The sequence below is a fragment of the Takifugu rubripes genome, chromosome 3 (genome assembly GCF_901000725.2).
Source record: "Takifugu rubripes chromosome 3, fTakRub1.2, whole genome shotgun sequence".
Taxonomy (NCBI): Eukaryota; Metazoa; Chordata; class Actinopteri; order Tetraodontiformes; family Tetraodontidae; genus Takifugu; species Takifugu rubripes.
Window position 1 is genome coordinate 17,163 of NC_042287.1, and position 25,799 is coordinate 42,961.

The 25,799-nt window shown below is 46.0% G+C and overlaps 1 protein-coding gene and 1 pseudogene across 2 annotated transcripts; both read right to left on the bottom strand.

The window, feature by feature from the left end:
* Window positions 1-489: 489 nt before the first annotated feature.
* Window positions 490-1,180, bottom strand: LOC101061537 (glyoxalase domain-containing protein 5-like; annotated as a pseudogene).
* Window positions 1,181-1,476: 296 nt separating this feature from the next.
* Window positions 1,477-25,059, bottom strand: LOC105419429 (uncharacterized). Of its 2 annotated transcripts, XM_029834486.1 has the most exons (9): window positions 24,623-25,059; window positions 4,788-4,872; window positions 2,976-3,028; window positions 2,791-2,884; window positions 2,633-2,704; window positions 2,330-2,470; window positions 2,013-2,199; window positions 1,871-1,930; window positions 1,477-1,780 (listed from the first exon to the last, which is right to left on the bottom strand). In XM_029834486.1, the coding sequence occupies exons 2-9, from the start codon at window positions 4,791-4,793 to the stop codon at window positions 1,605-1,607; spliced, it is 789 nt and encodes a 262-aa protein (XP_029690346.1). In that variant the 5' UTR covers window positions 4,794-4,872; window positions 24,623-25,059; the 3' UTR covers window positions 1,477-1,604. The 2 variants fall into 2 exon arrangements, with proteins under 2 accessions (XP_029690346.1, XP_029690345.1); XM_029834485.1 differs by lacking the exon at window positions 24,623-25,059 and having other exon boundaries at window positions 4,788-5,283.
* Window positions 25,060-25,799: the final 740 nt, after the last annotated feature.

Below are 25,799 nucleotides of genomic sequence, written 5' to 3' on the forward strand. Positions count from 1 at the left end.
GAATTCAGCTTCACTACTAATTATTCATTTTCAGATACTGAAATAAACCAAGAGTTGTACAACTTTGGATTAAACTTTTAATACATTTGATCAGTATGCCTTGAGAAATGAAAAGTTAAACTGTTTTCTGCCCTTTTTGCTCTGAAAAAACCCCCAACAACAACCACCACAAAAGATCTGAACAGATGGATGCGTGTCAAAAAAAAATTGTATTCATTAAAAAATTCCAAGAGTTAACTCAATTTTTATCTACACTCCTGATAATTGGCACTTGACACAGAGAATTGTACATTTTTTTTAACTTAGCAAAGTACTCATTGGTCAAACATGGTAATTTAACATCATCTCTGGAAATTGTCCATTCGTTAAGCTACACTGTTCAGATCAAAACTGATCCTGAAACAGTGAATTGTATTGGAATTTCTATTTAGTAATTGTCTGTTTCTGAGAAATAAAAGAAAGAAACAGTCTGGTGGTTGGAGACATTTCTGTGTAAAAGCCAAAGTCTCATTAGGAGCCCTCTGATGGCTGCATATAGTTGGACACCTCAATGAGATTGTGGTCTGGATCCCTGAAGTACAGGGTGGTGATGGTGCCCACAGCTCCAGTCCTTTCCACTGGACCGTCCTCGATCTCAACGCCACAGGCCTAAAAGAACACCGCGAGTGGACTTTATCTCAAAGTATCACCCAGGAAATGTGGTGGCAGCAGCGGGTCAAATACCTTCAGATGTGCAGCTACTTGGGCCAGAGGGCTTCTGGTTATGGATAGTCAGCGGAGCCTGAAGTTGGGTGCTTTGCTTTGGGCTCAAACTCCTGCCTCAGCTGGTGAAGGTTGAACTTCTGCTGGCCAAACCCCAGAGCTTTACGGTTTCCCTTAAAATACAAGACATGTGTTTCCGCGCCGCCGCAGGACACAAATGAAACACCCATAGTCTGCCTTCTACTCGCATCTTCTTCAGCCTGACACGTGTTGATATGACCTACGGGTCATGGTAACTTCTGACACCCCTTGAAAGTGATGACCTGCATGCCGAGGGTCGTGCTGTTGAAGTTGACCGTGTCTGACACACTTTGCACGGTTAGAACTAAATGATCTAAATGGCTCGCTTCAACCTGGCAGGTTGTTTTTAACCTGAACCCCCCAACAGTGACTGTCTGTGAAAGAAACAATGATTAAGATGTGCGCCTTCAATATAGCTGTCAAGAAGGAATAAATGGTGTTAGCGAAACGACGCCACTCCGTAGCCAAAGGAAGTACGTACTGCAGCCAGTATCCACAAACCCGCTCCGATCCTTGTATAAAAAGAATTGACCTACTTTATACGACATTACCTTTCAAATCTCTGCCGATATTTTCACTGTTAATAGTTAGCTGCGCTTTATCTTTCATATAATAAGAATAAAATGTTCGGGATCTGAGGATTGGGGTTAAATGAATTAAGGTTGGGCTTTTATTGCATTTGAATTTCCCCATGTGACTCAAATCATCACTAAACACAGGAGCAATTTTAGATTTTAGTCACGAATACAACAAATATTCAGGAATTTCAGGAAAAGAAAATGGATCATTTAAAATGAAGCAATTCAAAAAAGAAAAACTGATTAGGCCATTGCCACCCATCGGCTGCCAAACAATCGGAACAGGCAGAGTCCCTGTGGGGTCATCCTTATTTCTTCGTCGTCGTACTCGTCATCCATGGTGTATTCACGCAGTCGACGCTGGCAGTTGCGACGACGACGACCGGCGGGTTTTTTGACCTTTGGAGGCTTGGGCTCCACTAGAACACAATTATAAAAGTCTGTTAGTGTTTAGAAGTTTCTCCCTTCCTGGGACTCGCATTCATTTCACAACAAAGCCAGATGCTTACATTTCAGAGTCCAGACCGGCTGGTCTTCGTCGGTTTGCCACAATTCTTCAGTGTGTTCCCCTGTTCAGAAACACCATCCTCATGATCATCACCATCTAATCTATTGCTTTCACATGTGAATTATGGGTTAATTTCTTCTCACCAGAGTCTGGTGGCTGGCCGCTGTGGGCCTCACTGCTCAGACACTTCTGATCTCGCAAGCTGCCATTTCCCGTTGTGTGGGCCCTTTGCTCGCTAGAACCAGCATATTCAGTTGGCTGACCGCCGTCGTCGGCTTCGGTCTGACAGCCCTGATCCTTGGTCTCTGCTTGTGCGTGGCACTGCTCCTCCTACATGGCCAGGCAGAGGAAGACATGGATCACATGTGTTGGACAGCTGTCAAAGCCAGCCATTTCACATCTGCTTGTGCACTTCTTCGTGTCACCTACAGTATGTGGAGCGTACGCTCTGAGCGCTCACCTGCAGTCTGACTCTTGGCTCTTCTAACCAGAAGATCTGCATGAGCATTTCTACGGTGCAGAACTTGTCCGTATTCTTATTCCTGATGGACCCTGATTTGACAAACTCCTGGAATCCATCCAGGTATTCAATCAGATACCACTGGGAAAAGTGTAAGAAAGGAAGCTTTTTTATTACCATCCCTCTGAAAATGAATAATTAGTAGTGAAGCTGAATTCTTTTTTGTGCTTTTAAAAAAAAAAAAAAAAATCCACTCCAGCTTCTGAGTAAGGGCTTCTGATTCTGCAGCAACATCTGAATTACCTCTCCTATAATCATTTTGATATGTGCCAGCCACCAGCCAAATGGTTCCTGGTCACCAAGCCTGGAGAAAACCTGTGATACAACGGACATAAAAACTGGTAAACTACAACTACCAGAACTGAGTTAATTGAATCATCACTTATACTGGTAGTTCTCACCTCCACCTCATCTCCAACAGCCACGTTACAGGAGAAATTTGGAGGAGGCAGCCGCCGCACAGAGTCACAACACACCACAACGTCCTCCTGTGGACTATAGATAATATATGTTAATAATCAAAACAAATAATACGTCAATACACTCCAGAAGTTTGAGATGTTTAAAGAAAAAGCATTACACTTACCTGTTTTCATAAACTACTGTCAGAAGCTTTCCAGCAATGGACTTGATTTGGGCCTAAAGAGAAAGAACCAGTCACAGTATTGACAACATTCAAACACACTAGAAGTCCCAGCATTTTTCTGTCTACGTAGAAGACCCACATAGGGGCCATTTGGCCCGACCACTTTTCCCGAATACACTAATCACTCATTTTGTTATGGTAATGAGGCTGTTAGTGGCAGTGTGTGGGGTGAGGGGGTCACACCTTACAGTGGTGAAGTCATGTTGGCTACTTCTGTGTGAATGTCAGCAGCATGCACAGCATGATTCAGACACAGGATACCACCAAAAAGAAGCCAAACACCATCACACTCTACAACACAACAAAGTGCGGCGTCTCTGGGACTGTCATGGACCAGATGGTGCGAGAGTACACTGTCCGCGCAGGAACACGGCGCTGGCCAGTAGCAGTGTTCTATAACATGATAGATATGGCAGCACTGAATGCACACGTGCTCTATCAGTTATGCACCGGGAGGCAGGAGAGACGGGTGGATTTCCTGCTGGAGCTTGCAAGAGAGTTGGCTCAAACCCACTTGGGTAAGAAAAAGGCCCAAAAGGAACAATTATTTCGGCAACAACCCTCCACATCACAACTAGGAAAAAGAGCCAAGTGTCAGGCTAAAATTAAATGTAGGGACAATCACGCAACTGTGCGCTGTGTTGACTGCTACCGATATACATGTGGGAAATGCCGAAAGGAGCAATGGCAGTGCCAGGATTGTGAGTGACTGCTCAAATGTATTTCACTCATAATGCATGGTTTTTCATTCTTTGTAAATATGCTTGGGTTTCTTTTTCTTTTTTACTATTTTTAGCACAAAAATAACAATTACTTCTGCAACAACCCTCCACACCAAAACTGGGAAAAAGTTGCTTTTTCATTCTTTGTAAATATGTTTTGTTTTTTTAACAATAAATGTCAGTGTGTTGATCCCTTCCTTCCTGTTGATCCTTTCCACTGCATACAGCTCATAGTCCAGTTTAAGTCTTTATGGCTATGTTCACTGAGGTATTTATCCATCTCACAACTAAAGCTTGCTCTCAAAAGAACCTCCTGAGCTGTAAGGTATGTCCCCTCCCCCACACAGGTTCAAGTGGCTCCGGCCGTGTGCCACTAACAGCCACATTTCCATAACAAAATGAGTGTCCACAGGGGGGACTTGGGGCCAATTGGCCCTCTTGTGGGTTTTCTAGGTAAAAAGGCCAAATGGCCCCTCTCTGGGACTTCTAGTGTTAAAGGAGAGTGGGCACTCCTTCGAGGACAGCCAAGTACGGATACTGGCCAGAGAAGACCGCTGGTTCGAAAGGGGGGTCAAGGAAGCTATCCATGTTAAATTGGAGAAACCATCCTTAAACAGAGGTGGTGACCTGAGGCACTTCCTATCACCCACATACAATGCAGTCCTCCACTCCTTCCAACAGCAAAACAAACATTCACACCATTCCAAGAGACCCAGTGACTCATCACCATGTGACCCAGCAGACAAAGGGGAGACATCTCAACAGAAACTAGGTGAACGACCCGACCAGAGAAGAAACCCAGTCCAGTTGACAGAGAAAACTACCTTGGAAACAAGAATGGGTATTTGATTCCCAAAAGCAAAAAGTATTCAGAACTGCAACACAAGGAAACTTTTTTTTCCCCCCCAAAAAAACCTGTATATAGTTAATGTGTTGCATACAATTTGTTAAAAGATATGTGGGAGAAACAAGACTGACAATACATGTACGGTTTACTTGCCATAATATCATGAAATGAGAAAACACTGACCGGCATGTTGTCCAGCACGTCATCTCCCCTGGCTGGGATGCATTGCAAGCCTTGGTCTTAGAGTACAGTCCACACTGGTCCACGGCTTAGAGAAGGAGAGTGGAGAGAGGCTGCATTTATAAATTAGGTACTACACATCCAAATGGCTTTACTAACCTTTTAAAAAAAAACAACAACAACCCTCATTCCTACTTTTTTCTCTCCCCCACTCTCTGTTTTCATTTTAACTTTTATCCATGATTTAACTTTTATCCTAACCCAATTTTAGCCCTAGTCCTAACCTAACCTTAATCTAACCCTAACCCTCTCTACCTGGGATCTCCTTGGATGGCTTCGCTCCAGGGGGCACTGGTAGGATGAAGCTGAGGCCTCGCTCCATCCTACCTGGAGGAGCTAGTGACACCTTACCAGCCCAATAGACCGCTCCGCTCTCAGAATGCTGGTCGACTTGCGGTCCCCAGAGTCTCTAGAGGTAGAATGGGGGGCCGAGCATTTAGCTACCAGGGCCCCCTGCTGTGGAACCAGCTCCCTGTCCAGGTACGGGAGGCTGACTCCATCGCTACTTTTAAGATCAAACTTAAAATCTACCTCTTTGAAAAAAAATTCTTGTGTAGTTTTTCTGCTTCTCCGCCCCCCTCCCCTCTCTATTTATTTACAGGTATTGCCGCCTTCGTAGCTGCATAATGACCTCCGGCCCCGCTGAAGTGATTGTATATCGTCTTTTTGTGTGTGTTTCTGTGCTCTGTGCCTCTCCTCTCCTCTCTTCCCCCCCTCCTTCTCCTTTCCTCACCCTCCCTCTCCTCTTTCCCCTCCCCCTCCTCCTCCTCCTCCTTCTCCTCTCCTCTACCCCTCTCCTATCCTCTCCTCTCCTCTCCTACCTATTCTATCCTCTACCTGTCCTCCCCCTTCTCCTCTCTCTTTACCCAGCCGGCCATCAGCAGGAGGGTCCCCCTACATGAGCCTGGTCCTGCTCGAGGTTTCTTCCTGTTAAAGGGGAGTTTTTCCTTGCCACTGTTGCTTGTCTGGGGTTAGGCCCTGGGATTCTGGAACGCGCCTTGAAACAATTTTGATTGTATAAGACGCTATATAAATAAAGATTGATTTGATTCCCTGTAAGCTGACTCATCGTTATCCTTGATGAGGCCAACCACTGTGGTGTCATCTGCGAACTTGATGATGGTGTTGGAACCATGTAGAGCTCTGCAGTCGTGGGTGAAAAGGGAGTAGAGGAATGGGCTCATCACACGGCCCTGTGGTACTCCAGTGTTTACAGTGAGGGTAGGGGAGCAGTGATGGTCTAACCGCACATGTTGTGGTATATTGGTCAGAAAGTCCAATAACCAGTTGCAGATGGAGGTGCTGATGCCCAGATCCCTTAGTTTGGTTATTAGCTTGGAGGGGATGACAGTGTTAAATACTGAACTGAAGTCTATGAACAGCATTGGGGCGTATGTCTCATTATTGTCCAGGTGTGAGAGGACAGAGTGCAGTGCTGTGGAGACTGTATCTTCTGTGCTCCTGTTCTTACGATAGGCGTACTGATGGGGGTCCAGGGTTGGGGGGAGACAGGATTTGAGTTGTGCCAAGACCAGCTGCTCTAAGCACTTTGTTATGATAGGAGTGAGTGGTACTGGACGATAGTCATTGAGACAAGCTGGGGTGGAATGTTTTGGTACTGGCACGAGGGAGGTGGATTTGAAGCAGTTCGGCACAACTGCATAAGCCAGGGATAGATTGAATAAGTCTGTCAGGACCCCTGCTACACAAGTTCTGAGCATGCGTCTAGGGATGCCATCGGGGCCCGCAGCTTTGCGTGGATTGATCCTGCTCAGTTCCGCTCTGACATCAGTGGTAGATAAAGTTAAGGGTTGGTGGCCAGCAGTCAGCTCTACCTTGCTCGCTTGTTCAGGGTTGTCCTTCTCAAACCGAGCATAGAAGTTGTTTAGCTCATTGAGGAAGGAAATGTCAGTTGAGGGGGGAGAGGGATTAATGGGCTTGTAGTTGCCGATGACCTGAATGCCCTGCCACATAGATCGGGGGTTGGAGAAGTGCCCTTCTATCTTCAGCTTGTAGCCGTGTTTGGCTTTCTTAATACCCCGCTTCAGGTTAGCTCTGGCTGTGCTGTAGGTTTGTGCATCCTCTGATCGGAAGGCGATGTTACGGGCCTTCAGCAGGAGACGGATATCCCTATTCATCCAGGGCTTCTGATTAGGGTACATGGTGATCTGTTTCTGGGTGGTGACACTGTCTATGGAGGTGGAGATGTAGTCCAGTACAGATGAGGCATAGCATTCAATGTCTATGTGAGAGTCACAGGTTGCCTTAGTGGCAAATGTATTCCAGTCTGTGTTTGAACCGGTCCTACAGCCCAGAGTCTATCCCCTCAGGTCACACCTTTATTGTCCTCACTGTGGGTTCCACCCGTTGAATGAGTGGTGAATACTTTGGGGAGAGAAAGAGAGAGAGGTAGTCTGACTGTCCAATGTTGGGGAGGGGTGTAGCTTTGTAAGCTCCAGCTATGTTGGAATAAACATGGTCCAATGTTCTGCTCCTCTAGTGTGGCAAGAGACATGCTGATAAAATCTGGGGAGGACTGTCTTCAAATTTGCATGGTTGAAGTCCCCCGCAACAATAAAAGCAGCCTCAGGGTGTGTTGTCTGCTGTTTGCTAATGGCTGCATGTAGTTCATTCAGTGCAAGCTTAGCATTAGCATCCGGTGGTATGTAAATAGCAGTAACTATGGCTGATGTGAGTTCTCTTGGAAGGTGAAATGGTCTGCATTTAACTGTGAGAAACTCCGCATTAGGTGAGCAGTGACTCTCGGTGATAGCGGAGTTAGTGCACCAAGCTTGGTTTATATAAATGCACAAACCTCCGCCTCTGGTCTTGCCAGAGCTGTCTGCAGTCCTGTCGGCATGATGAATGTCCAGTACAGGAGTCATGTGATCTCTTTTGTCAATACCTGTCAGAACTCTGGCTGCAGCGTTTTGGATCACCTGGGGGCTTCTTAAAGAGTTGTTTGGACACCCTGATAATAAAGAATTACAATAGTCCAGCCTGAAAGTAACAAATGCTGGACTAACTTTTCACCATCATGCTGTAAGTAGTCAGTAGTTTCCTGATCTTTGTGATGTTCCTTAAGTGAAAAAAGGCACTTCTAGAGACTGTTTTAATGTGTGAGTTGAAGGAGAGGTTTTGGTCAAAAGTTACTCCTAGATTCCTCACAGAGAGACTAGATGTTAAGATGAGATATCATCTAAAGTGATCATGTGATCTAATCTATCCCTGAGAGGTTCAGGACCAAACACCATTACCTCAGTTTTTCCTGAGTTAAGGAGGAGGAAATCTGAAGACACCCAGGACTTTATGTCTTTAAGACAGGTCTGAAGCTTCACTCACTTCTTTGTCTCCTCTGGTTTCATGGATAGATAAAGCTGAGTGTCATCAGCATAACAATGAATATTTATCCCATGCTGCCGAATAATGTTCCCCAAGGGAAGCATGTACAAGGTGAAAAGGATTGGTCCAAGTACAGAACCTTGAGGAACTCCATGGCTAACCCTACTGTTTGAAGAGGGAACGCCATGGACATGAGCAAACTGGTATCTTTCAGATAAATATGATCTAAACCAGTCTAGTGCTGTCCCTTTAATGCCAATCACATGTTCCAGTCTCTGTAAAAGGATGCTGTAATCAACTGTATCAAAAGCAGCGCTGAGGTCCAGCAGAACCAGCATAGAGACCAGTCCATGATCTGAAGCTATAAGAAGATCATTAGTAACTTTAAGAAGTGCTGTTTCTGTGCTGTGATGAGCTCTAAAGCCTGACTGAAACATCTCAAACAGGCTGTTTCTCTGCAGGTGCTGCAGTAACTGAGTCACCACCACCTTCTCAAGAATTTTAGAGATAAAAGGAAGGTTGGATATCGGCCAATAATTTGCTAAGACATCAGCATCCAGTGATGTTTTTTTAAGCAACGGCTTAATTACTGCCACCTTGTAGGACCGGGGTACATAACCTGACACCAGGACAGAACTGCCTATCAATGGTAAAACATCCTTCAACAGGTGTGTTGGGATGGAATCTAAAAGACACGTGGTGGTCTTGGATTTCTGAATTAGCAAAGACGCCTCAGGAAAATATATAGGGCTGAAGGAGCTTAAGGGCTCATTGGAGAACCTGTATGTTCCCACAGTCAGCACATCTGGTGATGGTCCAGTTGTAGGGATGGCCTGGTTAGCTTTTTCTCTGATGGCTAGAACTTTATCAGTGAAAAAGCTCATGAAGTCTTCACCACTAAGGGAAGAAGGGATACGTGGATCTAAAACACTGTGACTCTTGGTTAATCTGGCCACAGTGCTGAAAAGAAACCTGGGGTTGCTCTTATTTTCCTCAATCAAAGAAGAAAAATAAGCTGTTCTAGCCTTGCGAAGGGCCTTTTTGTAAACTAATAGACAGTCTTTCCAGGCTACATGGTAGCTGTCTATTTTACAAGAATGCCACTTCCTTTCCAGTCTTCGCACTTTCTGCTTGAGGGTCCTGATATGTGAATTATACCAGGGGGCACACCTGCTCTGATTTACTATTTTCTTTTTCAGGGGGGCAACAGAATCAAGCGTGATTCTCAGTGAGGTTGCTGCACCTTCAGCAATAGAGCCAACCTCAGCGGGGCTAAGATTATAATGATTGATCCCTGGGGAAACACAAGGTGCTCCTGGGATTAGCACAGGGGTCGCTTCCTTAAACTTAGCCACAGCATTATCTGAAAAACATCTGCTATAGTAAGACTGTGCTCTGAGCATAGAAGAATCATAAATGTAAAAGTGATCAAAGAATGATCTGACAGGAGTGGGTTCTAAGGGAACACTGACATGTTCTACCTCAACACCATAAGTCAGAACTAGATCTAGGGTGTGGTTGACGCTATGAGTTGGTTGGTTTATCTGCTGGAGGAAACCAACTGACTCAAGTAATGAAATGAAGCCATTTCTAAAGCTGTCATTTACAACGTCTACATGGATATTAAAGTCTCCCATGATAATGACTTTGTCCGTTCTAAGGACCAAGTCAGATAAGAAATCCGAGAACTGAGACAGGAACTCTGAATGTGGCCCAGCAGGGGGCCGATATACAACTACAAACAGAAGTGGCTTTTCTATCTTCCAGTTCAGATGGGTGATGACAAGAGTCAGGCTTTCAAATGAACTGGTGCCATGTTTTGGTCTAGGATTAATTAATAACTTGGAGTGATAGATTGCTGCCACTCCCCCTCCTCGACCAGTAACACGAGGAATATGATAATTCAGATGGGTAGGAGGAGTAGATTCATTTAAGCTAACATACTCCTCCTCCTGAAGCCAGGTCTCAGTAAGACAAAATAAATCAATGTGATGATCCGATATCAGGTGGTGCACTAACAGGGATTTACACAAAATAGATCTAATATTTAACAGTCCACACTTAACTGTGATATTAGTTTCTCCAACTTGTGCTTTAGTATTAATTTTAATAAGATTATGGTAATTGACCGCTCCCCTGCTCTGTGCTTGGTGAACTTTTAACCGTGGAACAGAGACTACCCGTATAGTGTTAAATATGTTATTGTTGGTGGATAAGGGTTCTATGGAAGCAGCAGAGAGGTGTCTAAGACTACAACTCTGCACCCTGGTCTGGACCCTGGATTGTCAGGTCACTTTGGGTCTAATAAATATAGCCAAATTACTAAAAATGAAAGAGGCACCATCCCGTGTGGGATGGACACCGTCTCTCCTAATCAGACCAGGTTTCCCCCAAAAAGTGCTCCAGTGACCTCCGACAGATGAAAGCCGGTTGTCATTTGCTCCAACGTGAATAATAACTTTACCAAATTTATGTTTACATCTCGCCAGCAGCTTTAAATTGGCTTCTATGGGTTATATTTTCAAGCTCGGTCCCCAGCGAGTTCAGAACTGAAGAAGCCTTCTGGATAGAATGCAAAACATCTTCAAAGAGAAGAAATACAGTCCAGTTGACCAAGAAAACTACCTTGGATAGGTACCAGGGTTAGACTGAAAACTCAGAATTTAGATGTGGACACACCTCCAGGACTGTGCTATGATCCAGTTGGACTACCAGATACGGACTGACAGACGGGGGACCAACCAGCCGCACATTGTGGTGGTGGACAAAAGGGCTGTTCTGATAGATGTGGCATTCCTGGATGATGGGTGAATCAACGGGAGAGAGGAGCACCTGACATTCTAAGGAATTTTTGAAAGATTACATTGCTTTAATAAGTTGCTTGCTAATAAGTTGCTTTTTGTTGCGTTTGCAAAGTAAAGGCAATACAACTTAAATTACTGTTGACACACAATCGTGTGTGCCTTTTATTAAATCAACAACAGGTAGAAAAAGAAACCAGTAAGAGCAGGAAAACCACACCCCTCTGCCATTAAACTCCCACGGTCCGTTAAAGGAACCGTGCCAAATTACCCGACTTAGTTGTCGGCAAATAGTGCGAGCGAGTGAGGAACTCATAAATGGCAAAATGCTCAATAGGACTATGGCAATGGAACAGATATGACCAATTATGGTGAATTATGATATTTGAGTACATGAACAGCTGTAGAGAACCACGAGATACAAGTGACCGCTACACATGCCCCCCCAGAATTCACCATCACAAAGCAAGAACAGTCAACGATTCGGGGCTCGAACGGGTCGGCCAGATCGTGTGCGTCGAAGCGGTATTGGTGGTGCTAGAGGAGCAGGGGGAACAGGATGCGCAGGGCGGTCAGTGGCACTGACAGAGTTTTCAGGGACCTGTGTTCCTCTCAGAGGACTGGGCCGGGCGGGGGGGCATCCTCGCCACGGGGGCACGGCCGTGGCAACTGGCTGACCAAGGTCCAAGTGAGCTGCCTTGAGGCGGTCTATCGTAATGCGTTCAGGTCGGCCCTCCCACGTCTAGCAGAAAATGCTTGTCCCCGCTCTCCAAAACACAAAAAGGCCCATCATAAGGTGGCTGCAGCGGGCCTCGATGAGCACCATGGCGGATAAAAACATAGTCTGCCCTCTCCAAGGATGGTCGGACATGGGCTGGTGGCAAACCATGCTGGGAAACAGGGATGGATGCAAAAACCTTGGCAGCATCGAGGAGTGTTGCTCGCTGTGCGCTCGCAGACCAAGGCGCTGTAGTGTTGGGGACAAACTCAACTGGCACCCGCAGTGGCTCTCCATACACCATCTCCACCGAGGAACACTGCAGGTCATCTTTGGGGGTGGTGCGCAGCCCCAACAAGACTCAAGGAAGTCTGTCCACCCAGCTAATGTCCTTCAGAGACGTGGCAGACTGCAGGGGCACCGCCTCCGGCCAGCGGGTGGTCCTGTCCACCATTGTGAGGAGGTAAGCGCAGCCGCGTGAAGGGGGAAAGGGCCCAACCAGGTCCACATGGACATGGTTGAGGCGTCGCTCTGGCACCGGAAATGGGGCCAGCGGGGCCCTAGCATGGAACTGTACCTTTGAGCTCTGGCACGCGACGCACATGGCAGCCCAATCCCTGACGTCCTTTCTGAGCCCGTGCCAAACAAATTTAGCAGCTACAAGATGTTGAGAAGCCTTGCTCCCCGGATGGGAGAGGTTGTGGACTGAATCAAACACGCGCCGCCTCCAAACCTCGGGCACAACAGGGCGTAGCTGACCGGTACTGACATCACAGAGAAGCGTGACACCAGTGCTCCTCGCGCAGCTGCAGCCCTGTGGCTGCGGACTTTAGAGCCTGGACGTCACTGTCTGTGGTTTGGTCCACTGCCATCTGTCCATAGTCAAGTCCCATGTGGACGGCGCCCGTGACGGCCCGGGAGAGGCAGTCCGCAACGACATTGGTCTTACCAGCCAGGTGTTTAATGTCCTTGGTGAACTCGGAGATGTAGGAAAGGTGCCTCTGCTGCCGAGCTGACCATGGTTCCGCCGTCTTTGCCATCGCGAAGGTGAGGGGCTTGTGATCCACAAAGGCAGTGAAAGACCTTCCCTCAAGCAGAGGACGGAAATGGCGAATGGCCAGGTAGAGGCCAAGGAGCTCACGGTCAAACATGCTGTACTTCTGCTCATTGGGTCGTAGCTGGTCAGGGGTTGCCAAGCACCTTCTACCCATTGTTCATGCACTGCACCCACTGCGTAATCCGAGGCATCCGTGGTGATTGAGATTGGCGCGTCAGGCAATGGGTGCGCCAACAGTGTAGCATTGGTCAGAGCAGCCTTAACATTCTCAAATGTGCGCTGTCGCACGTCGGACCAGTCAACTATGTGCTTGGGAACTGCCCCTTTCAAACAGTCATACAGTGGCCGCATGAGGTCCGCTGCCCGGGGGAGGAAACGGTGGTAAAAATTCACCATACCTAGGAACTCTTGGAGCGCCTTGACCGTGACTGGGCGGGGAAAGCTCGCGATGGCCTCCACCTTTTCCGGCAGGGGAACTGCTCCGTACCGTGTCATGTGATGGCCCAGGAAGTCGATGGTCCAAACTGGCACTTCGCTGGGTTTATGATGAGCCCATGCTGGCTGAGGCGCTGGCAAAGAGCCCAGAGGTGTGCCATTTGCTCAGCCTGAGACGTGCTTGCGACGAGGATGTCATCCAAGTACACAAATAGGAATGGCAGGTCGGGTAGGACGGAGTCCATCAGGCGCTGAAAAGTCTGTGCTGCGCTTTTAAGACCGAAAGGCATCCGTAAAAACTCAAACAGGCCGAACGGGGTGATTACTGCTGTCTTGGGGACATCGGCAGGGTGGACCGGTACCCCGGTGATAGCCGCGGACAAGGTCTACCTTCGAAAAGACCGTTTTCCCAGCCAGATGCGCGGAAAAATCTTGTGTGTGGGGGACAGGGTAACGGTCCGGGGTGGTGGCATCGTTGAGCCTGCGGTAATCGCCACATGGCCGCCAACCCCCACCCGGCTTCTCCACCATGTGCAGAGGTGACGCCCAAGGGCTCTTGGAGCGGCGAATGATGCCCAGGCGTTCCATTGTCTCGAACTCCGCTCGAGCAATGGAGAGCTTGGCCGGGTCCAGACGCCTGGCCCGAGCGTGCACAGGGGCGCCCGTGGTGGCGATGTGGTGTTCCACACCATGCTTGGCCATGGCAGATGAAAACGTGGGCTGAGTCAGAGCAGGAAACTCGTTGAGGAGGCGAAGGAAAATGTCTCAGGAAAGCCTGACTGAGTCTGTAACACCAAGAGTGCATTCATACGCACAGAAAGTGACTGCATCCACAAGGCGCCTATTTTTGACATCAACCAGAAGTCCAAAAGCGCAGAGGAAGTCTGCACCAATCAGTGGCACAGTCACCTTGGCAGTCACAAAGTTCCATTCAAAACGTTGTCCACCAAAACACAACTCCACATACCTCACCCCATACGTGCGGATGGGGCTGCCGTTCGCTGCTTCCATAGGGGGCCCATGGGATTCAGACAGCATGTCCAACCTCGACGCTGGCAGGACACTCCTCTGAGCACCTGTGTCACAGAGGAACCGTCGTCCGGAGAGAGAGTCCTGGATGAACAGCAGCCTGCCAGTTTGGCTGACACTCATGGCTACTGCTGAGCGCCGGCCCCGGCGTTTCCCTGCGGAGGTGGGCCGGTGAAACTGCATGGAGGGCGGCACCGCCTGGCTTTGACTCCAAACCGTGCATGGAAAAAGCACAGCCCAGAAACCTGTTGATGCCTAGGAGCCGCTGCGGCAGCTGTGACAGCTGGAGCGTCAACCACAGGACCGTCTGCGCCAGCCGGGAGGAACGCAGCCACATAGGTCGGTTGGGAGGCGAGGAAGAATTTATCCGCCTCAGCAGCAAGCGCACGGCAGTCCGAGATTGTCGTGTTGGCCAAAGCAGCCCGCACTTGGGGAGGCAACAGTCGCAGGAAAAGCTGGATGAAGAGAAAATCGGGCTTGTGTTCGCCCAAAAGATCTAACATTTTGTCCATTAGTTCGGAAGGCATGGAATCGCCCAGCCCCTGCAAAGAGAAAAGGTGGCTAGCCCTCTCCGCGTCGGAAAGTTCGAACGTTTTTAAGAGGTGGCTGTCTCCAGCGGTGGCTGTTTAAGAATGCTTACCACTCTGGAGGCCATAGTATCCCAAGTGCAGAAACCACATAATATTATGTCTCATCTGCAGTGATTTCTCGCAGCGCAAACTGCGCCTCCGCTTGAGAAAACCACGCAGTCGCCGAAGTCCCCCAAAACTCCGGCAGCTTCAATGAAACTGCATTCGTCGCCATAATCGAAAATAAAAGTCACTGAATGATACGTCCAGCGAGAGTCGGGGTCACCAGTGTTGCGTTTGCAAAGTAAAGGCAATACAACTTAAATTACTGTTGACACACAATCGTGTGTGCCTTTTATTAAATCGACAACAGGTAGAAAAAGAAACCAGTAAGAGCGGGAAAACCACACCCCTCTGCCATTGAACTCCCACGGTCCGTTAAAGGGACCGTGCCAAATTACCCGACTTAGTTGTCGGCAAATAGTGCGAGCGAGTGAGGAACTCATACATGGCAAAATGCTCAATAGGACTATGGCAATAAAACAGATATGAACAATTATGGTGAATTATGATATTTGAGTACATGAACAGCTGTAGAGAACCACGAGATACAAGTGACCGCTACATTTTATCCTTTGTTGTTTTGAAATAAAAAATGAAATAATTTATAATTATTTCACATGAGGTTATGTTTAATATTTAACACCACAGTAAAACAACTGTTTGATGCTACAAACCTCAAAGATGGAGGCTTCTGTAATTACATACATCAATGCCATGACGGTGACCACTGAGCAACTTTCAAATTAAATTTTAAATCCAGTGTTTAGGAAAAGAGAAGTTGTGAATTGACAACTCTGCTGGCCCAATATTCGGCGGAAATGCCTTTTATTTCTGTTGCTACGAAAGGTTAGGTCGAATAACTACCATTTTACTGTTTGAATCCTTTGATGTCCTAAAAACATAAGTAATTTAAGTAGTACAACAGCAACTTTGATCAGTGCTTTGAATATTTCATATATGTTATTTTAAAATGTTTTATTTGTAAAGTTGCGTATAGTTTATTGGAATTACTGCAGTAACATGACAGAATTTGAAAGGTTTTACAAGGACATATCCAGAAAAAAGAGCCTTGGTATTGGATCACTAACTAAACAACCAAACACTAGAAAGCTGGCTCTTGGTTTCAATCAGTCAGAAGAGAATACTGATTTGGACTCAACAAATCTACGACATAAATGTAAACTGGAGCAAAGTGAAACCCAATGTAAGTTAAGGAAGAAGGAAACCGCCAAGCGTTCTCATAAGGACAATGAGATGTTGGCACAATTCAAGACAAAAGTAGCACTCGAAAATGCAAAGATCCAAATAAAAAAGCAGAGTGAAAAAAATCTTCAAATCCAAACTCAGCTGAGGCATTTAAAAGAAAAGGTCAAATCTTTTCAAAATGACATCCATAGAGAAAAGGCCGCACACCAAAAGACAAGAGAAGCGCTGGAAAGTGCCAAATACCAAAATAGAGCACAGGATGAAAAAAATATTCAAATTCAGAATCAATTGACGCATTTAAGAGAAAGGATAAAGCAGGTCCAAAAGGACTTCCATGTGGAAAAGTTGGCACACCAGAAGACAAAAGAAGCGCTGCTAATTGCTAAAAGTCAAGGGAGGACAATGGCAACCAAACTGAATTGTAATCAACCTAAAAATAAAAAACCGCCAGAAAGGGAACATGTAATGGAAATTCCCCCGGTGGACTCCTCGAAGGAGCTGAAAACTGCCATTGAAGAGCTTAAAGTCCAGCTACAACAAACCAAAACAGAGAACATACGTCTCAAGGAGGATTATGAGGAGGAAAGGGCAGCACACCAAGTTACAAGAGAACAGCTGGTATGGGCAAACAACCAAATTAAAGGGCTGAGCGAAACTTGTGAGGAAGTGAGGAATCAACTGCAGAACACTGAGAAAAAAATCAAGGAGGATCTTCTTACTTGCATGTCTGTCATCAGTGAGCCCAACCTACTGCGAGAGGCCGTCATTGTGCTCAAAAACCACTACTTAAACCAGAATGAGCACATCAACATGAACATTTTGGAGAAAAAGTATAAACTTGAGATTAATGATCTCAGGACAAAGCTTGAAAACTGCACGGCTCTTCTGGATGCCAGCATTATAACAAAATCCAGGTTGGAGGAGAAGCTCTCCAATATGGGCACCATGTACGCCATGAGAGAGCAGAAATATGTAAAATTAATAAATGTGCACATTGTCCTGGCACACCACTTAAAGACAAAACTGAGAAATCATATTTCAAAATGTAAAAGGCCAATACAGCATAAGATCTGCTCTTGGATTAGTGAGAACATCCTTCGAAAGCCGACACACACGACGTGCGATGATAAGGAGCCTCCAAATTTGTATCCACACGACTGGCGGTTGCCAGGAATCCCTGATGAAGATTTGTGGTGAAAGAGGAAATTCATCTTCACCATTAAGGAACATCTGTACCAGGGTTAGACTGAAAACTCAGAGTTTAGATGTGGACACACATCCAGGACTGTGATACTATCATGTGACACCCGCTCAAACTAATCTTGTGATAAACATAAAAACCTAATTCCAAAATCACAGTACAACAGGGGAGGCGAAAATGTTACCACCCAGGACACCAAAACCACGGGTACTGAGCAGCTGAAAGAAAGACAACCCTAACCTTAAAAACACATTAATACAGAAACAGAAAACAAAACCTTATACCAATTAACATAACCAAACTAACCTAAACATACTAATGAATTAAAATACCGACCTAAACCATTCTCATAAAACCCCTCATCAGGTCACACACTCCTGCACCATGAATTCATGCATCAAACACCCAATTCCCGACCATGGGCCTGAATTCCCTCGGTCCGCGAACTCAACACAACCAGACACCCACGATCGCTGTCCAAGGGGTGCAGCAGCTGCAACATTCAAGGAGCAAGGAGTCCAACAAACGCAGCAGGTCAATGTCCAGCAGGAACGGCAGCCACCAAGATGGGGAACAGCCCACGTGCGTCAGTCCCACAGCCAAAGAGCCACACCACCAAAGGCAGCACTCAGCGGGCAGCCACCCAATCAGGAGCAGCGACCATCAAAGAAGCAGCCACCCTCCTGCGCTCACCTCTCGATGGACTCCGCCAGATGCCCGGACCAAACCCTTGGGAAAGAAGCGAGTACCCAAAGGCGATCACACCAGCGGTCAAACAATGTCTTTCCTGCTGTGACACAAATCATGAATGGTTTAACGACCCGCAGGACATTGTCAGCCAGGGACCAGAACGTGATGCGGCACCCAGAAGGCCGACAGAAAGAACCACCCAGGAAAGGAGAGTCACGGCGAGAGCAAGGAAGGTCTCAGGGCGAGCAACCGACACGCGAGTGGTGTGCAGGCAGGGCCTCATAACCTCCCCCAAAGACTATTAGACTAGATTGCCAACTAGAGGCACGTGGCTGGCCAAGCTGGGGGCAGGTACTGCTACACATTCTTTCATTTTGAACGACAGGACATATGTCTGAGCAGAAACATCCCCCATAACATCCCATTAGAGCTCAGCTTTTAATACCATTGTTCCCAACTGTCGTCAAAATAATCCTCAGAAGTGTACTCAGACAGGCACACGAACGAAGTTCACCACAAATTGACACCCGACGTCTAAGAACTTTTCACCTGGCCAGGAGTCGCGCACCGATCAGACACAAACTCTGCCGCGCTACCCTGGAGACTTACTTCCCTCTCCCCAGCGCTGTCTCTTTTAATAAAACAGGCAGGATTACATGGCAGGAGGCGTATTTTAGTTACACAGAACGCATGAGCTACATTTTCTCACAGCAGGATGGGAAAGTTTATGCTCGTCGATTCACATTACTCATATTTTGACTATATTGGAGCGGTTCTCAGCCTCAGAACAGGTGCGCAGGCCTGAGAACCCTAACCTAAGCAGCTCTCACACATTGTTTTTTCCTCCTTCTTACTAACACGCTCACATACAGATCCGTTCCCACACTCCACTTTCCCACATCTTAATCCTTCTTATATTACCTAAGAAACTACTCTACTTTTGTTTTAAAATAGCAATAACATAAAATGCAATTCGCAATATTTCCCAACATTCCCCTGTTGATCTCTAAATAGAGATCACATCCATTCTTCTCGTTGTTCAGCCTCTTCTCCTCCTTCCTTAGAGGCCGACAAGAGAGGCATCATCATCTTGGGATCAGCAGATCCCTTTCCACAGTAGCAGTAATAAAATGTACACACAAAGCTCGGATATATGGGATACAACAGCAGCCACACGTAACAAGAATGGCTGTAAAATCGGCTAAAGTAGTAAGTATAGAAAAAAATCAACCCTTTCCATTTGCCCAACATCTGGGATATCCAAGAGCCAGGTCTAGAGTTCATGAGAGAGGGACCTCAGTCCCTCTAGAGCTTTAGTTACGTAGCCGTCCAGAGCCGTATTGTTGGGAATAAAGGTGCAACACATTTGCCCAAACATGTAACACACTCCCCCCTTCTCAGCCAGCAGCATATCTAAGGCCATTCTATTTTGCATCGCGACCAGAGAGGTTGCTCACAGTTGCTCAGCAAGTGCCCTCACCGCATCTCTGGTCAGGTTTGCCAATCTTTGAGCATTATAATGCACATAATTTATCCGGTCCACATTCTTATTACTCTAATTGGGAAGAGTTCTGCAAAGATTGGAAGATTCTCAAACCCAGCCACCACTTGATTAGCCAATTTATACTCCTCTGGAACTCCCCTAGGGACTCCTATTGCATCTATATACGTGGGAGACCCTGCAGACAGATTGAACGCAGATGAGCTCCTTTTTTGTAGGACGTGGCGTCGGCGTCGGGCTGTTAGGCCTGCTGATGTTGTCTATTCAAACTCATCCTGTTACCAATCAGTGTCAACGGGGTCGCCAGTCTTACCATTCCACACCTTCCTTTTGCTCCTGCCTGCATCTTTGTATGCAATCCATGCACACAGTAGCAAAATAGTCCTGCTCTAGCTACCGATCCTATCTGAGAGGCATCACCCTTGTCTGGTTGCATCAATCCTCTGCAATCTCCCCATATTTTCGCAATTCTCCTGTGAAATTAAAGCACACATACCTGTTTGGCGCACCCCTCCATGGTTTGAAAGGTCCTACGGTGGTTTTGTTGCTAATTGGTGGGTAAATCGTAGCCAATTGTGTACAGTTTATTGGAGTGTTTTCTCTGGTTAGCGTCATCATGCACTGAGATCCCCAATCATCATCAAAATGCAGAGGAGCCGGCTCGGTGAACAAATGTGATCGCCCTGTGGCGCATGCGATGCATTCTCCGCTAATTTTATCCTTTGCCTTGCTCGCCAACCAATCTAGCCAAATATTGGCAGTCCCCGTTCCCGTGCTCATTTGTATTATGTCTATTCGTTCTAGAGCCGAATAGTTCAACGTTCTTACCCGCTGGGAGGAGTTACGCTCTCTCGGGTTCTCATCCCTTGGGGGGGCCGTCACCTCTCCTACCCGCTAGGGTGGTGGTGACATCAACTGTATTTTCTGTATTCAACCCCATAAGGTCATGCCTAGTTATGTCAACTCCTAACACAAGATATACTGGGGAACCTGCACCCCTCCAGACTGGAGACTGATCCCAGTGTAATGATAGCGTAAGTGGGTTGCTTGTCAGGGAGAAATCTCGTTAGGGGTTTAGCTCTCTCCATAAGTGACTTTCCTACGAGCTGCTCTAACATAGGGGCCGCTCCCTGCATATTGTAAGGGGGCTGGCTGCTCCACCATTCCTGTATGTACTCGGACATACTCCAATCAGAACACCACTTACCGTTGGTGTAACCATGGTGCGAGCATGAGAATTGAATAGGACCCGGTTCATAACATAAGTAGACATCATACCCTCTCCACATGGTAGGAGTCTCAAGACAGTCGATAACGTCGAAATGGGGCACTGTCAGAGGAGATTGGATCCCAGTGGATCCAGCCACTCAACAACCATGGCAGCCTGGCAGCCAAGAACTAAATGACAGACTGTACGAGCGCATGCGAACTACTTTTAACAGACGAGCTGACTACAGCACCATTACGGCCACGAGACAAAAGACTGACGAAAGTTTTGAAGATTATAGTATGAGAATGAAAGATGTGTTCCGGAAAAATAGTGGAATTCCGTATGCGGAAGAACCAGAAGGTCCCTACCAACAGCAGTTAAAGCAAGCTATACATGGGGGATCAAAATCAGAGATAAAAACCTGGGTAGAGAGACAATTAGTTGATTTCGGAACTTGTAACCTAAACCGCTATGAACAACATGCTATGCATGCTGAAAGACAATGCCAGAAGAGTAAGAATCAATTAACAGGCATGTTTTTCAATGCCAACCCTGTCCCAAGACGAGGCCGTGGACGTGGGCGAGGCCGAGGCAGAAGGGGAGGAGGAGGCAATTCCCGTGAAAATGATCACTGTCATTATTGTAAAAATTATGGACACTGGGAACGTGATTGCAGAAAGAAACAACGTGCCCGGAGATACAATAGAGGAGAGCAGCAAGGTTCTAATCCACCCCAGCAATGACTAGAACTGGAAAAAGATGTCACAAAAATTAAAACAAATCAGGGCACAAAATTTGACCAATTTGAAAAAGAAGACTTAGAAGATGTTTTAGACTTAGAAACCATCTCCATGTTTGCTGAAGGCAAACCAGAAATACAACTGACCGTGTTAGGCAATTCTTTAACATTCTTAGTAGATACGGGTGCAGGTAAATCAGTAATTAGAGATCCAATAGCCCTAAAGTCAACTTCTACACAGATTTTTGTGAGATCAGCAAATGGTCTTGTAACTAAAGAAAGAATGTCAGTTCCTGTAGATGTTTGTGACCCTGTAAGTGGAATCACACTTAAAGCCCCTTTCGTGATCTCCACCGCATGTCCCGTAAATCTATTAGGAAGAGACGTTATCTCTCAGCTTCAGTTGATGATTCGTACCACAACCGAAGGAGTGTGGTCTGTATATAGAATGGTTGATTTGTGGGTAAGAGAAGGAGAGAAGTGCAGTAAATTTTGGTCACTCGACATTCCTGAAAAGCAGCCCCCTCCATTCTCTGACCCAATCACTATGATATATGGTAAAGCTCTGTCATAATTACAACCTGAAGCCCACCTCCACAATCAAGCTGACCTGCATGTAACCATGCACATGGAGCGTATAGGTGAAATCTGTAAATCAGACTCACAAGACACACCAAGCTATGCAGAGAAGTTTGCTAAACTCAAAGATCCACAAATGATTGTAATTATACATCTATATGTGTGTGGTCAGACAGCTGTCTGCACGGCAGAAAGCCTTTCCACCAAAGCAGCAGCGCTATTCAAAGTGTCAGGTTCTGTACCACATGTTTCTATTGCTAAACCGCTTAAGAAAAGATTTGGGATGTGACGCAAAATAGCTGTATGTAAATGCACTGCACATACTAACAACACAGACGCAGTCTCACAAGGCAATGCCTTTGCTGACAAAGCCGCAAAGGCTGCAGCAAATAACAACACACTTCTTGATAATGATGAGGATTCATTTACCTTAGAACCTGCAGATAATGATATTCTAAAAGAAATGCAACAAAGTGCTCCAGAAAAGGAAAAGGCCACGTGGAAGAAGCGAGGAGCCAAACTGGATGACAAAGGACTGTTAACCATAGGAAATAAACCAATCCTTCCCCGGAATATGCATAAATGGGCAGCATTAGTGAGCCATGGGCCATGCCATGTCTCAACAGGAGGGATGGTACAGATGGTTAATGAACACTATAGGATTTCATACATACTCAAAAAATTTTTGTTCACGATGTGCTATTTGTGTAAAACACAGCCCACAGGGAGCCCTTAAGGCCCCTGCAGGCACTACACCATTACCGAATCACCCATTTCACACAGTTTTTCTAGATTTTATTCAGCTAACACCATGTGAAGGTAAACAATATTGTCTAGTAGTGTTAGATGGATTTACTAGGTGGGTAGAAATTTTCCCCACGGCAAAAGCAGATGCACTCACAGTGGCAAAAGTCCTATGTAGAGAGATCATTCCCAGGTTTGGCATCCCGAAGGTCATATGGAGCGACAATGGAAGCCATTTTGTAAATGAGATAGTGAAAACTGTAGGAGTAACTTTGGACATTGATTTGAAGAATCACTGCGCATACCACCCTCAGAGTGCAGGGTTGGTTGAAAGAGTCAACGGTACTATCAAGAACAGACTAAAGAAGTGTATGGACGAGACAGGAAAGAACTGGATGTTTTGTCTCGACCTGGTGAAATTATGGATGCACATAACACCACACAAGAAAACAGGCATCACACCCTTTGAAGCATTATATGGGCAGCCTTATTGCCTGCCATACTTTGCAACAACAAATGAGTTTGAACATGTTGAGGAAACAATAGCAGATTATCTGAAAAAGGTGTTACTTAACCGATGTGTGAACGCTGTAAATCTTCTGCCTAGTCCTGTTTCTCCCACAGATTCCACCCCCCAGGAACCCATTCAACCAGGCGACTGCGTGTGGGTGAAGAAGTTTGTGCGAAAGAGGTGGAACACGACTAGATGGGGAAGGTCCTCATCAAGTACAGCTGACCACAAAGACTGCAGTTCGAGTGGACGGGAAACTGTCGTGGATACACCTTTCCCATTGTAAGAAACAGAGAATTCTTCCAGGTGAAGACGAGGGAGCAGTGGCGGACTCTCCGTAAATGGCTGACGGCCTGTATAGGTGAGAAGGAGAGCTAAAAGGAAATGAAGTTGTTCTTCCTAATTGTGGTGAGTGCTGTGACGGCGGGACTCGTGAGTTTCGGCCTGTGGAACTTCCGACAGGAGGGAGGTAATCAGTGACAGAATAATGGTGCGCTAAACGCACCGTAGTTAGCCACTTAGGACATTCATGGTTAGAACAAAATCCAGAGTCCTCACACACTTACAGTTTGAATACTTGGTGGCGCTATGCTAATTTCACAGCTCGGACACAGAATCATTCTCGTTGTTATGTTTGTTCTATGCTACCAGTTTACGTGCATACACCGCGAGTAACTGCTGAACCGATGACAGGGAGTGTAGGACAGTGCTTTGTCCATATTGGGCTAAGCCGTGGCACGAACTTCACACTGAAGTTGTTGGATGGAACGTGGTTCGCTCGCAGCAACTGCACCCAAGAGCCACTACGGACAATGGCAGGGAAAGCCAATGTAGCACTTTTTAGTCAGCTACAGTTACCCTGGACCAGATAGGTTCGACTACTGGAGCAGTGAATGAATTAAATGTAATAATAATAACCACAGACCAGAAAAAGGGTTTAAATTGCCGGCATATTATTTGAATGAAACAGACAGAAAAAACATCAAATATACAGTCGACATACAATTGACAGGCTTTGGATATTGCTTTAAAAAAATAAAAAAGAAGAAATATTCTTCCCTTTTTGTTCAAGTTTGTAGTTTTCAATCCCTTTTGTTTTGTTTTTTTAAGTTTCAACCATTTCTCACACTTTGTTGTTTATACCAACAAACCAGTTACACTTGGAACAATACCCTTAAAGTACTCACAAGGATGAATAACCAAAAATACCATAGTAAAATTTAAACTCAAAATAATTCAGCAAAAGACTGAACAATTTGTTTTCCAAAAATAAATGCCCCTTTTTTTATTTAAACGAAATGATCCTTTTATTGTCCTGAACCTTTAATTTAGAGTCTATGGGAGTCTTTTGCACTTTTGCAGAGAGATGTGGGCAAATCCTACCAGTTCTGATGAAAACGTGCAATTTCCAGCAGGGGGGCTTTGCTTCTGTGTGATGCACGGTTTCTGGGTCATCGCGGTCTTAATGGGTGGCTCGCCATCTTGTATTACGCACGTGGAATCCAACTCTCCGACTGTTTCTGGTCCACTCTTAAAAAGGCTATCCACAGGCTAATGATCCCCCTCAGCATCAAGTCTCGTTTTGTATCAAAAATAACTTCACCAAATCACGGACAAGTTGGAAAAAACAAAGATACCTCCTCGGAGCACGAAAACAACTCCAGTTCAACTCCTTTTTTCACTCTCTTTTCTCCTCTCTTTTTTTTTCTATCCCAATCAGCAGAACGTTTCTCATCTCCAATTCAGGTGCAGTGGAAAAGCCAAAACAACCCGATTGGCTGTGGCTAGTCACCTGGTCCACGTCAGCACAGCCCTTCAAAATAAGAGTCTAAACACAAATTTCAAGTCGCTTCAAACAAAATGGAAACACAATGAATTTACAACCTTTTAACTCTTCCCTAGACACCGTATCATGAAACATACAATTTTAATGATTTTTAACCATCTTAATCCATTTCAATCCAATCACTTAAAATGTATTTCTTATTAGCTGTTTTTTTTATTAACATGCTTTTATTGTATGAGGCTTTGTAAACCAGGGTTACACCAATAGATTCAGATTCCCTGTGCTAGGTGCGATGATTCACACATACTGTTATGCACGGAGTGGTGGTAAAGATTTGGGGTCGTTACACAAGGATGTCTGTAAAGTTGTTTATACGTCATGCACACTGGGAGTCAGTGGAAATGTGAAGTTAAACTTTGCAACTGATCGGTATTATCGGAAAACATTTTTCGTCTACAGCAAAATAAAAGTTCTGAACAATGCGAACAGGAGTGTAATGATGACCCCCGGTACTTATGTGGTTTATATACCTTAAATGAATCCAGAAGGTTATAACTGTACATGTAACTATCCCGCTTTCGCGCCAGGAGACAAAGGCACGCAATTAGTGGATAAGGGATGGTGGTTATGTGGACACAATGCGTATGCACACCTACCAGCAAACTGGTCAGGAGTGTGTGCTCCAGTACATCTCAAGGATCACACAGTCATAATTTATGCTGCTAATGCTAGATCCGCACCACAGTTGCGTTCCAGGAGAGATTTGAATGACTA

Bases quoted from the DNA above. Each gene is read 5' to 3' on its own strand.
- LOC105419429 (XM_029834486.1), bottom strand. The intron at 2,885-2,975 runs GTAAGTGTAATG...TATTATCTATAG, and splicing joins ACAGTAGTTTATGAAAACAG to TCCACAGGAGGACGTTGTGG. The intron at 2,705-2,790 runs GTGAGAACTACC...GTTGTATCACAG, and splicing joins CTGTTGGAGATGAGGTGGAG to GTTTTCTCCAGGCTTGGTGA.